The 13,781-nt window shown below is 42.9% G+C and overlaps 2 protein-coding genes across 2 annotated transcripts in view; both read left to right on the forward strand.

Annotated features, from left to right (window-relative positions):
- The window catches only part of LOC309526226 (vomeronasal type-2 receptor 26-like), a gene marked incomplete at both ends in the record, with an annotated part of 58,980 nt that overhangs the window by 12,455 nt on the left and 32,744 nt on the right, over window positions 1-13,781 (forward strand). The window lies entirely within an intron of this gene.
- On the forward strand, window positions 312-12,709 carry LOC309527556 (vomeronasal type-2 receptor 26-like; the record flags this gene model as incomplete). Its single annotated transcript, XM_082214383.1, has 6 exons — window positions 312-520; window positions 3,286-3,577; window positions 3,843-4,646; window positions 9,630-9,842; window positions 10,913-11,039; window positions 11,799-12,709. 6 exons carry the CDS (start codon window positions 312-314, stop codon window positions 12,707-12,709), a joined length of 2,556 nt encoding a protein of 851 aa, XP_082070509.1.

Consider the following 13,781-nt stretch of genomic DNA (forward strand, 5'->3'; position numbering starts at 1 on the left):
AAGGGATTTCTCTGAAGATCACATTTGGGACCAGGAACAGAAACAGCAGAATCAAGAATAACTGTACACAATTTTTTTGCATCCTGTCTGAAAATATATTGATTCTGCACGCTGTTGAAAGCTTAGACTGGGATTTGAGGCAGGCAGAGATGCTATCAGTTTGAAGCTTAATATCAACCGCATTGGATGAGAAGCCCTTAGCTGAACTCCATCTGTATTAACAAAGTTCCACTTGCAGCTTTGGTCTTGCAAGAGGGTTTCGGCGATTCTGAAGAGAAGAGCCACAAACAGGGTGGGTGACAGCAGCACGTATGCCCATCAAAATTTTGCTTCTGCTGCTGCTCAGTACAGCCTATGGGATGTTGAAGCAAAAATGCCCCTTGAATTTAGTGAGAGATAGATATGAGCCCTGGGACTATTATAGAGCAGGAGACCATCTCATCGGTGGGATTATCCCCACACTAAATGGATTATCCCGGCCGGGCTCTTTCTCCCAGGTTCCTTTTATCCACATAATACCGTAAGTAAATTATGTGGGGATGAGTTTAATGGTACTCAAGCTGTAATCTAATGCTTTAAGCCTCTTTAAAAGAGACAATGGGCATTTCACTGCATCAGCCCCTGCTAAATCCCAGTTTCTTTGAATATCTCCATTTTACAGTAGGGATGTGATTCTGGAATGGAATATGAACCCTCCAGCGCCATGCAATCAGCCTATTTTCACCAGCTGGTGAGGTTCAGTTCAGACAATAATCTATGACCCATAAGAATTGTATCCTGATGTATGTGTGTGAATCCCCTGAATACCTGTTTTATTTGATTTTATATTGTTGTTCTTTCAGATTTAAGCTGCATTTTCATTTTAATGGATCTTGCTTTCATTTATTTTATTTATCTACTTGCTAGGTTGGCAGGAGCAGGGACCGAGCAACGGGAGCTCACCCCGTCTCGGAGATTTGAACCGCCGTCCTCCTGATCGGCAAGTCCTAGGCTCTGTGGTTTAACCCACAGTGCCACCCGCATCCCTAACAAAACCCAATACATAGCCATATAAAGAGATTTCTCTGAATCTCGAGACTTTCCCCCCATCCCCTCCATGGGTTCTAATGTTGACGTTTTCAACTGCATATTATGCCATAGTCTGTCCATAGTATTTGTAACATTACAAGTGAGATTAAAATCCTGCTAATGTTTTCATCTGCTTACAGGGGTCTCCTAAATAGACTATAACCCCCCCCCCATTCATTTTTGAAGTTTTTGTCTTCTTGGTCCCTGAGCTTTCCGGTCAGTTTTGCCATTTCGGCATAGTCTAACAGCTTGATCTGCCATTCCTCTCTGATAGGGACTTTGTCTTCTTTCCATCTCTGGGCTAATAGCATTCGTGCTGCTGTTGTCGCATACATGAAAAGTCTTTGGATCTTGCTTTTAAATTGTACACTGTGTACACCACTTAGAGGTTCTCACACACCTACACACATCTAAACACCCACACACACCCTGTCTATTAAAGGTTATTTTCCTCCTTGGATTGCAACCATTTAATAAGGGAAGGGAAAGTAACCTGCTACAGCCCAGTTTGACAGGGAAACACTTACTGGGGTCTCCCATGGCAACCGTTGTTTATATCACTGATTCTTTGAGCCCAACTCCTTAAAGGGAGTGAAAGGTGGGATATCAAATCCAAACTCTTCTTCTTCCTCTTCTTCTTCTTAAAAAGTGTTGATTTGCACGGCCTATTCCTTGCTGCTTCAAAGTCCAGGTGTCAATTGCCCTCTAAGTAGCTAAAGATTGAGCCACCCACCTCTCTGCTTAGTGGTAGCAAGAGCCCATGGGGTACCAGGCACTCACACAGGGTCTGTTGTCCTTTGGAAAATGGAGGCACAGCAGAGACTATCGTGGCTTTAAGAAAAATGGTTTATTCACATATTTACACCATCAGTCTGCATGGGGGGAGTTCATGGTCCTTTTGAGAGAGGTTTGTACCCCACCTTAGTCCTGGAGCCCAAGGCATCTCTGCTAGCCAACCTCTCCCAAAGATGGATCCCAGCCTTTCTTCCTCCTTCTTCCTCCCAGCAACCTTTCCCCCAAAACTCCTCCTTCCCTCCTTCACAGCCTGTTACCCTGGCAAACTCAAATCCCAAATCCCTAGTCTCTGTTCACACCTCAGGTAAAGTTCTCTTGCACTGCCAATGTCCCGCAGTAGCCCTCTATTGTTCCTTGATGTTCCTAGCTCAGCCAGGCTGTTTTGCATAGGCCAGCCCAGGAAATCCTCTGCAGCTTGCATTCTCCCTTTGGTTTTTGGGGGGCAAGGGGGTTCCCCTTAAAACCTATAGCAATATAAAATGGTCAGGCAAAAACATTCCTCTTTAACCAAGGCTTTCGGCTGATTAACATTCTTATGACCTTTTAAAAAAAATTGTGGGAGGGGGGACTACTGGTTGGTTTTTGTTTTTAATAGGTATTTTGTGTTCTCATTTTGTATTTTCATGTTGTAAACTGCCCAGTGATCTTCAGGTGAAGGGTGGTATACAAAAAAACTAATAAATCAATTAATAACTAATAAAGAAACATTTCACTCAGGGTTGGCAATTGGGATTCTGATTCTGATCAAGCACGGGCGTTGTTCCTAAAATAAATTCAAGGTGCTTTCACTGTCTAGAAATCATACAATCATAGAATAGTAGTTGTAAATGCCCTTCGAATGGCAATTTCCCCAAGCCCACTCCCTTTCTGCAATGTACATCATGGCAGTGCAATGTAGTGGCTAGAGTTTTGGGATTTCGACTGAGGAGATGTACGTGCACATCAGCCCTCAGCCACGAAGTCTTTGGCTCTCCTGTGGCTTCTTTTACATCAAAGAGTTATTATCAGGGTCAAATGGTGGCATGAGGTATGGCACATATGTGCTGCCTTGAGCACGTTGTTGTTGTTTAGTCATTTAGTTGTGTCCGACTCTTCGTGACCCCATGGACCAGAGCACGCCAGGCACTCCTGTATGCCTCCCGCAGTTTGATCAGACTCATGTTTGTAGCTACGAGAACACTGTCCAACCATCTCGTTCTCTGTTGTCCCCTTGTCCTTGATCTTTCCCAACATCAGGGTCTTGAGCAAGAGGAGACTGCAAATGTGATGGGTCGCTTGGATGAATGGCCATCAGCAATTCCTGTGTTACAGGGGGTTGGCCTAGACTTTGGGGTCCCTGCCACCTCTACCATTTTCTGATTCTATGACTGTGACATATATTATTAAATGGAGGGTGAGTGTGAGATGTATGTTTTGTTGCAGAGAAGGATACACAATTTTACTCCACAATCTGGCCTTCCTGCTCGCCATCCACGAGATCAACCAGAATCCCAGGCTCTTACCCAACATCACCCTGGGCTACAATATATTTGAGAACTATGACAATACAAGAATCACATACGACGCCATGGTAGAGCTGCTTTACACCGGTCATGCAAGTATTCCAAACTACAGGTGTGGAAGGCAGAATAACCTGCTGGCTGTTTTAGATGGTGCAGACTCTGAAATCTCTCTCCATATTTCGAACATGTTGGGCATCTACAAAATCCCACAGGTGTGAATTGGGGAGCAGTCTAATTTCACTTTGCTTTAAAATGTTAAAGTTTGGCTGTCTGAGGGAGAAAGTTTCTGTTAGTAGCAATCTTCCTTCCTTCCTTCCTTCCTTCCTTCCTTCCTTCCTTCCTTCCTTCCTTCCTTCCTTCCTTCCTTCCTTCTGTCCATCTGGACTGACAGAATCCTATGTTATGGAGAGGAGACCTGTATTTCAGGAAATTCAAACAAAGCCAAGCCAAACACTTTTCTTTTCTGTTCCCATCCAGGTTAGTTATGGGTTTGTCTCCCATGACATCAATGATAAAACTCATCTCCCTTTTTTCTACCGGATGATCCCCAAAGATGACCACCAATACTCAGGGATTGTCAAGTTGCTCCTCCATTTCAGATGGACGTGGATCGGTCTCTTTGCTCCAGACAATGACAACGGAGAAAGGTTCATGAGGTCCTTGACCCCTATGCTCACCTTGAATGGTGTTTGTGCTGCCTTCTCATACAGAATCCCAGAAATGACTCGGTATTTAGTGAAAATTCAGGTTGATTCATTTCTCACATGGAGACAAGTCAATGTATTTGTTCACTATGCAGAGACTCGTTCTTTCTTCAGCGGAATATTCTTTATAAATGAATTACTAAGATTGTCGCTACAGTCCACTGAGGGGAAAGTCTGGATCACAACAGCTTTGTGGGACATCACCCCAACGTTCTCTAACTGGAGATTACATTTCCAGCACCGCCACTGTTTCTTTTCCTTCTTAATTCAGACAGAGGTTGCCCTAAAACATGACAATTTTGACTTCAGTCGCTTAGTTCCTTACTGGAAGGAAGTGTTTGATTGTTTCTTTTCAAAGCACTTGTTTTCTGTTAAAGAACGTCTCAGATGTGAACAAAAAGGGGAATTGCCCCTGGATATTCTTGTGCAGAGTCTTTCTCCAGACAACTACAACATCTATAGCAGTGCGTATGCTGTGGCACATGCATTAAATGCTGCTTACTCATTCAGATCCAAGCAGGTGGCAATGATGGGTGGAGGAGACGGGCGGAGGCTTCAGAGGCTACAGCCATGGCAGGTATTCCTTTTCCCATCACTGATAGTACTAATGAACTGTGCAAAAGTGTTCTATCATTATTTAGAACAGGCTTTGTGGAGATCCCACAACCACTCTCCACTTCTTTAATATTTATGTATTTTGGAAGGGTATCTCACCTTGGACAAAATGGACTGTTTCAAGAAGTGGCAGAGAGACATTTCTAGATTTGTCTGGCAGGGCAAGAAGCCCAGAATAAAATTTTAAATACTAACCGCTGTAAAGGAAAGAGGTGGATTTGCCCTGCCAGACCTTAAACTGTATTATTAATCAGCAGCATTTTGCTGGCTGAAAGAATGGCTGCTTCTTGAGAACTCAGACATTTTGGATTTAGAAGGCTTTAACAATGTTTTTGGGTGGCATGCATATCTGTGGTATGACAAGGTTAAAGCACAGAAAGCATTTAAAAACCATATTGTCAGGAAAGCATTGTTCAATGTCTGGATAAGATATAAAGATTTACTTGAAAACAAAACCCCAAGGTGGTTATCACCGATGGAAGCCAAGGCTCAGAAAAAGCTCAATATGGAGCTTTTGGTTCCTCTTCATCCTGGAGAAGAGTGACTAGTGGGGTGCCACAGGGTTCTGTCTTGGGCCCGGTCTTATTCAACATCTTTATCAACAACTTGGATGATGGACTCAAGGGCATCCTGATCAAATTTGCAGATGACACCAAACTGGGAGGGGTGGCTAACACCCCAGAGGACAGGATCACACTTCAAAACGACCTTGACAGATTAGAGAACTGGGCCAAAACAAACAAGATGAACTTTAACAGGGAGAAATGTAAAGTATTGCACTTGGGCAAAAAAAACGAGAGGCACAAATACAAGATGGGTGACACCTGGCTTGAGAGCAGTACATGTGAAAAGGATCTAGGAGTCTTGGTTGACCACAAACTTGACATGAGCCAACAGTGTGACGCGGCAGCTAAAAAAGCCAATGCAAATCTGGGCTGCATCAATAGGAGTATAGCATCTAGATCAAGAGAAGTAATAGTGTCACTGTATTCTGCTCTGGTCAGACCTCACCTGGAGTACTGTGTCCAGTTCTGGGCACCACAGGTCAAGAAGGACACTGACAAACTGGAACGTGTCCAGAGGAGGGCAACCAAAATGGTCAAAGGCCTGGAAACGATGCCTTATGAGGCACGGCTAAGGGAGCTGGGCATGTTTAGCCTGGAGAAGAGGAGGTTAAGGGGTGATATGATAGCCATGTTCAAATATATAAAAGGATGTCACATAGAGGAGGGAGAAAGGTTGTTTTCTGCTGCTCCAGAGAAGCGGACACGGAGCAATGGATCCAAACTACAAGAAAGAAGATTCCACCTAAACATTAGGAAGAACTTCCTGACAGTAAGAGCTGTTGGACAGTGGAATTTGCTGCCAAGGAGTGTGGTGGAGTCTCCTACTTTGGAGGTCTTTAAGCAGAGGCTTGACAACCATATGTCAGGAGTGCTCTGATGGTGTTTCCTGCTTGGCAGGGGGTTGGACTTGATGGCCCTTGTGGTCTCTTCCAACTCTATGATTCTATGATTCTATGATTCTGGAGGCCAAATGGCCGAAATATTGGGAGATTTTGGAACAAGAAGGAGACAAATTGAAATTGCAGAGTTTTGAGAAACTAAAAGATAAAGTGCGAGACTGGCTTCATTACTATCAAATAAGGGAGGCTTACAATCTGGACAAAAAAATTGGCTTCCAGGTGGAAAAATCAAAATTGGAAACAGAACTGTTAGACCCCAAAACTAAGATACTATCAAGAATGTATAACTTGCTGTTGAAATGGAATACTCAGGATGAAACGGTTAAATCTGCTATGATTAAATGGGCACAAGATGTTGGACATAACATTATGTTTGCTGTCTGGGAACAGTTGTGGACCACAGGTATGAAATTCACGGCCTGTAATGCCTTAGGAGAGAATATTATGAAAATGATATGCAGGTGGTACATGACCCCAGTCAAGCTTGCAAAAATCTACCATTTGCCCGATAATAAATGTGGGAAATGTAAAGATAATGAAGGCACATTTCTTCACCTTTGGTGGACATGCCCAAGGATTAAGGCTTTCTGGGAGATGATATATAATGAAATGAAAAAGGTATTTAAATATACCTTCTTGAAGAAACCAGAGGCCTTTCTCCTGGGCATGGTCGGCCAATTGGTGTTAAAGAAGGATAGAACTTTCTTTATGTACGCTACAACAGCAGCAAGAATACTCATTGCAAAGTACTGGAAGACACAAGATTTACCCACCCTGGAAGAATGGCAGATGAAAGTGATAGACTATATGGAATTGGCGGAAATGACTGGCAGAATCCGAGACCAGGGAGAAGAGTCGGTGGAAGAAGATTGGAAGAAATTTAAAGATTACCTACAGAAACATTGTAAAATTAATGAATGCTAAAATGATGTCGGAATGAAATGATATGTTAAGATAAAGAATTAAGATAAAAACAAAGAGGGAAAGGATTTGCTGAAATAACCATTCGAACTGGAATACAAAAAAGGGAGGTGTGAGGAGGTCAGGGAAACAAGTAAATGAAAGGCAAGACATGGAAAGATGGATTTATTTTTAATTGTTTTTATTTCCTCTGTATTTTGTATCTTTTGTTTTCTTTTTTCTACTTTTTTTTATTAGTTTTGTAATTTCTTTTGAAATTTTAATAAATATCATTTAAAAATAAAATAAAATGGAAGGGTATCTCACCAATCAGGGCTTGTTTGTTTTTTGTGGGTTGGGGGTGGCATTGCTACAGAAAAAGCAACAACCTTTTCTTATATTTCTAACCCATGGTGGAGGAACTTCTGAGGCGGCCAGATTTAACGTGTGTGTGTGTGTGTGTGTGTGTGTGTATTAAAGCGATGAAAGGGAAAGGGGGAAAAGAGGAAGAAGGACAGTGCAAGAGGTACAATAAGAAATATATAGTATGATACAGTAACTATAATCAATTACATTTCGTGGAATCTTAGAGTTGGAAGGGATCCAAGGGCTATCCAATCTAACCCCTTGCAATGCAGGAATAATTTCCATACTTTGTTTTATAGATATATGAAAAACATATGAAGCTGGGATACAACACCAGACTTTCGAAAAAGAAACTGCATTTGCTGTTATGGAACATATATTAAGGTTTACAGTGGTACCTCAGGTTACGTACTTAATTCGTTCCGGAGGTCCGCTCTTAACCTGAAACTGTTCTTAACCTGAAGAACCACTTTAGCTAATGGGGCCTCCGGCTGCCACTGCACAATTTCTGTTCTCATCCTGAAGGAAAGTTCTTAACTCGAGGTACTATTTCTGGGTTAGCGGAGTCTGTAACCTGAAGCGTATGTAACCCGAGGTACCATTGCATTTGATTTTTTTGCTGTATGCAGGGGTGTAAAGGGGAAGCTGATGAATGATAATATCAGTAAATACTGGGGGAGTCATCTAGAGACTAATTAAGATTATGAGTAGGAACAGGTGAAACATCATGGACATACAGGTGAAAGTTCATTTATTTCAGTAATTCAACTTAAAAGGTGAAACTAATATATGAGATAGACTCATAACATGCAAAGCGAGATATGTCAAAGCTTTATTTGTTATAATTGTGATGATTGGCTCCCCAAATCTCTTTTCTGATGAGAGCAGCTTTTGCATCTCATTTGGAAACCAAGGACCCAGAGTCTGGAGGAAGAATGGAGAGGCACACAATGCCAGATGCTTGAAGTCCAATGTGACGTTTCCACAGTCTGTGTGGATTTGGGGAGCCTTGTCATCAGCTGGTGTTGGTCCACTGTGCTTCATTAAGTCCAGGGTCAACACAGCCATCTACCATGAGATTTTGGAGCACTTCATGCTTCCTTCCACAGATGAGCTTTATGGGGATGCTGACTTAATTTTCCAGCAGGACTTTGGCACCTGCCCACACTGCTAAAAGTACCAAAACCTGGTTCAATGCTCATGGGATTACTGTGTTTGATTGGCCAGCAAACTCACCTGACCTGAACCTCATAGAGAATCTATGAGACATTGCCAAGAGAAAGATGAGAGACATGAGACTGAGCAATGCAGAAGAGCTGAAGGCTGCTATAGAAGCATCCTGGTCTTCCATAACACCTCAGCAGTGCCACAGGCTGATAGCATCCATGCCACGCCGCATTGAGGCAGTAATTGATGCAAAAGGGGCCCTAAGCAAGTACTGAGTACATATGCATGCTTCTACTTCTCAGAGGTCCAATATTGCTCTATTTGCAGTCCTTGTTTTTCTGATTTCGTTTAATATTCTAATTTTCTAAGATTGCTAATTTGGGATTTTCATCAGCTGTATGCCATGATCAACACAATTATAACAAATAAAGCTTTGACATATCTCGCTTTGCATGTCATGAGTCTATCTCATATATTAGTTTCACATTGTAAGTTGAATTACTGAAATAAATGAACTTTTCCATGATATTCTAATTTTCCGAGTTTCACCTGTATCTTATAAGGAGAGCAGGAAGCTAGTTTTGGAATTAAATTACATTGTATTAAATTGAAGCAATCTGGCAAGATTTGTAGTCATTTGGAAAATGGATAAAAAATAAGAAGTGGAAATTGTGGCAAGAATGACAGGGTAACAGTGGGGGAATCGTGCAGGTGCCACAACCAGCAGGTGCTTTCCCCACCAAGCCCAGAAATCAAGCAAGTGAACGGGAGAGAAAGAGAAGAGAGGGGAAGGGGCTGTCCATTCAAGCAGCAGGAGCAGTGGAGTGAGCTTTTGAGGCAGAATTGGTATATCTGGTGATCCAGTGCTGAAAAGCCTCCATGGCCGCCTACCCAGAGTCAGAAGCTTGATCTCTAGAACCATTGTGCAAAATTTGCTTACAACCAGAGCAACAAAACATAATTTCTCATAAAAGAATTTCACGTTTTGTCCCATCCCCAAACGGGAAGCACTGAAGCGATGCTCTTTTTATTCATGTGTCGTTCTAGTTCCACTCATTTCTGAGGAACTTTGGATCTTACAACACCTCCATGGATGGGGATGGGGAGTTTGCAGCCAACTTTGATATTTTTACCAGGGTGGTGTGGCCCAACACTTCTGTGGCTTCTGTGAAAATTGGGAGTCTCAAGCAGCAAGCACCTCCAGACAAAAGGTTCAGCATTGACGAAGATGCCATTGTGTGGCTTGCACAGCTTGTTCAGGTGAGGAAAACCAAGGGTTAAGAATCCCAGTTATTCAGTGCCTTCAGAACTTTGTTGTTGTTTAGTTGTTTAGTCGTGTCCGACTCTTCGTGACCCCCTGGGCCAGAGCACGCCAGGCACTCCTGTCTTCCACTGCCTCCCACAGTTTGGTCACACTCATGCTGGTAGCTTCAAGAACACCGTCCAACCATCTCGTCCTCTGTCGTCCCCTTCTCCTTGTGCCCTCCATCTTTCCCAACATCAGGGTCTCTTCCAGGGAGTCTTCTCTTCTCATGAGGTGGCCAAAGTATTGGAGCCTCAGCTTCACGATCTGTCCTTTCAGTGAGCACTCAGGGCTGATTTCCTTCAGAATGGATAGGTTTGATCTTCTTGCAGTCCATGGGACTCTCAAGAATCTTCTCCAGCACCATAATTCAAAAGCACTTCAGAACACTAGGTGGGGGTTATTTGCAGAAACACCCGGTGAGCCCCTCACCCTACTGTAGTAAATATTAAGGCTCTTCTCATCCTAATTCATTTCATAGAATCATAGTATTGCACAGCTGGAAGGGATCCTAAGGGTCATCTAGTCCAACTCTCTGCAATGCAAGAATCTCAGCTAAAGCATCCATGACAGATGGCTACCGAAATTCTGCTTTAAAAGTGCCAGAGAAAGAGTCCACAACCTCCCAAGGGAGACCAGAAAGTTCTTTCTGATGTTTAATTGGAATCTCCTTCCTTGTAACTTGTAACTCCGGAGCAGGAGAAAACAAGCTTGCTCCATCTTCCATGTGGCAGTGAAGCTTTGCATCCATCTCATCTGCTTAATTTGCCCCCAGATTGGACTAGATATCAGTTTAGAGAATACATTTACAACAGATCAATGATAGGTGGTTTCACATCCTGAGAAAATAATGGGTCTCTCGTCTAATCTACAAGGACCCTTTTCTGTGGGGCAGAAAATTCAGTTTATTCAGTTTTCTAGTAAAATGAGGAGTGATTGTGTATTTTCTTTGCCTGTTACTCAGTTCTGTGGCTTATTGACCCATCCCTAACACTTTTTATTTGATATTCCTTCATTTTATGGTTAGACACTTCCACATTCAAGGTGCAGCAAAAGCTGCTCTTCTGGATACGTCAAAGTGATTCAAGAAGGAAAGCCGCTTTGCTGCTATGCTTGTGCTCAATGTCCCAATGGGACCATCTCCACCCAGGAAGGTAAGGCATTCCAGAGGGAAAGGAAGCCCTGTCAGAACCAGGCATGTCCCACCAACTAGAAGACAAACACAACCCCGTGTTGCAAAATGTAACAATCAATGCAAATGCAACACACTGGCTAATAACTGGTAGTGGATATATAATTAATTACAATGTCACTACAAAATAATGTATCTATCATACAGTACATCTCACAAAATATACAAGTTACTTTAAGCTGTTGTATATATAAGAGTCAAATGAGGAGTCAAACAGGTCATTGAATAGTGAGGAACGCCAAGCTGTCTCTTAAATGAAGACATCCTATGAAAGTATCAAAGGAAGACGTCTCTCAGAAGTCTTAAAAGGAAGTCTGAAGAGGACAATGTATCCGGAACAGTTCACTGTTTCGGAATAAAGTCTTCATCAGCTGGAAATGGAATAGAAGGCATTGCTAGCAATGAATGACAACAAAACTGAGCAACCTGAATGAATGTTATAAAGTAAAACAAAATATATAGAGGTACTGTATATACCGAATAATTATCAATGAGATATTCATTCTAGTCTTGATTACGACCAACTAGAAGAGGCTGACCCAAAAGGGTAGACAGAGTGAAGCCAGGAGTCTCAATAGCATGATTTAGGACATTCTAGGTCTCTGGTATAAGCTGCCACACAATATATTATGGCATCTTGAAGAATCGAGACTAATACAAAGACCAGTATGATACATGGGAAAAAATCATAGGACAGTGAAGTAACTCTTTATCATTGCAGATGCAGACCATTGCAACAAATGTCCAGAAGATGAGCATCCAAGCAAGAACCAAGATCACTGTGTCCCCAAGATTATCAGCTTCCTAGCCTATGAAGACAAGTTGGGGATCCTCTTGGTTTCCATTGCCCTCTTCTTATTTTTAATCACAAGCTTTGTGTTAGGAATCTTCATTAGATCCCAGGAAACTCCCATTGTCAAAGCCAACAATCGTGACCTCTCCTACATCCTCCTCATCTCTCTCTTTCTCTCCTTTTTGTCCTCCTTCCTCTTCATTGGCCGGCCAAGGAAATTGACCTGCCTTCTCCGACAAACGGCCTTCAGTATAATCTTCTCAGTTGCCGTGTCTTCTGTATTGGCTAAAACCATCACTGTGGTGCTGGCCTTCATGGCCACAAAACCCGGGAGCAAGGTGAGGAGATGGCTGGGGAAGAGTCTGGCCAACTCCATTATCATTTCCTGTTCTGGTGTTCAAGTTATCATCTGCAGCACCTGGCTGGGGGTGTCTCCCCCATTCCCAGAGTCTGACATGCAGTCTCAGCCTGGAGAGATCATCATGCAATGCAACGAAGGGTCTGTGGCCATGTTTTATGGTGCCCTCGGCTACATGAGCTGCTTGGCTGCTATCTGCTTCACGGTGGCTTTCTTGGCCAGGAAGCTACCTGGGGCCTTCAATGAAGCCAAGCTGATCACCTTCAGCATGCTGGTCTTCTGCAGTGTTTGGGTATCCTTTGTGCCCACCTACCTGAGCACCAAGGGGAAATACATGGTAGCCGTGCAGGTCTTCTCTATGTTGGCCTCCAGTGCTGGTCTCCTGGGTTGGATCTTCATCCCAAAGTGCTACATCATCATATTCAGGCCTGATCTGAATACAAAGGAGCACCTGACAACAAAATGTAAAGATGGCATCTGACTTAAAATATGATTTTATAGTTGAACTGCAGTGCAGCAGTAATGGAACTGCAGTACTTCTCATTTAAATGTAGCTTCACACATGGTAAATCCCATTTATTTCTTTAATTAATTAATTTCATAAAATTTATGCTCCACTTCGTTGTAGGAAAAAACCCTCAAAGCAGTTTCCAAAAGGATAAAGCAATAAAATTATCCTTTTATTTAACAAATGGCAAAACCACAATAGAATAAACTAAGACAAATTTAAACTCTTACAAGCTTTATAAACACCTGAGTAGGCCTGTCTAAATAAGAATGTTGGTAACAATAAAAATCAATGCATAATAACTCACCAGTAGTCACAGACCTTTTGTACTTCATGTTTTAGAAGTGCTTGTTTTTTTGCAGTGTCATCCATCAAACTAGCCATTGGCAGCTGGTGGTCTTTCCTTCTGGGCAACGGTTGTTTCTGTACAGGGCAGGCTCACCGAGTTGGGTCTAACTGGGGGGGGGGGGGCTGTCGCACTGAAAGAAAGAAGCAACCAACAATTCTCAAGCCTCTTACATGTGCATCACACGATACTCCCAGTGGCAGCAGCTATTGGTCTGTCTCTCAACTCCGCTCCTGATTCACCTCTTATCAGATGTTCAGGCTGGCCATCTGGGTGCAAGGCCTGCCTGGGAACTGAGTGGCGAGTGCCAAAGGGGAGCCTTTCCCCCATGCAGGCCTGGCAGCACCTCTCTTTGGGGCGTGGCGTTGCTCAGAGACCAGGGGTGGTGGCAACTGCTGCCCAGAAAGCTATAAAAGTGCCTTGAAGGGCATACAGGTTTTGGAGATATACTCTGGGCCACTCCTGCTTGCATAAAACAGAATCCTTTCCACACATTGTTTATCTTCTTTTGGCTTTAAGAACCAGAGGAACTAAGACCCTCTTGTCAGTGTTTGAAAAAAAAAGAAAAAAGAAGGTTCTGACCTCCCTTTGTCACCTCAGCCTGGTCCTCAGCTTGGTCCTTGGACCCGTGTCGGCATAAAAGAGTCTGCGAGGAGAGTATCCTTGCAGAGTACTTTCTGCTTTTATGCTTAAAAGTCT

This window comes from Podarcis vaucheri (genome assembly GCF_965113315.1).
Source record: "Podarcis vaucheri genome assembly, chromosome: 2".
In the NCBI taxonomy this organism is placed as follows: Eukaryota; Metazoa; Chordata; class Lepidosauria; order Squamata; family Lacertidae; genus Podarcis; species Podarcis vaucheri.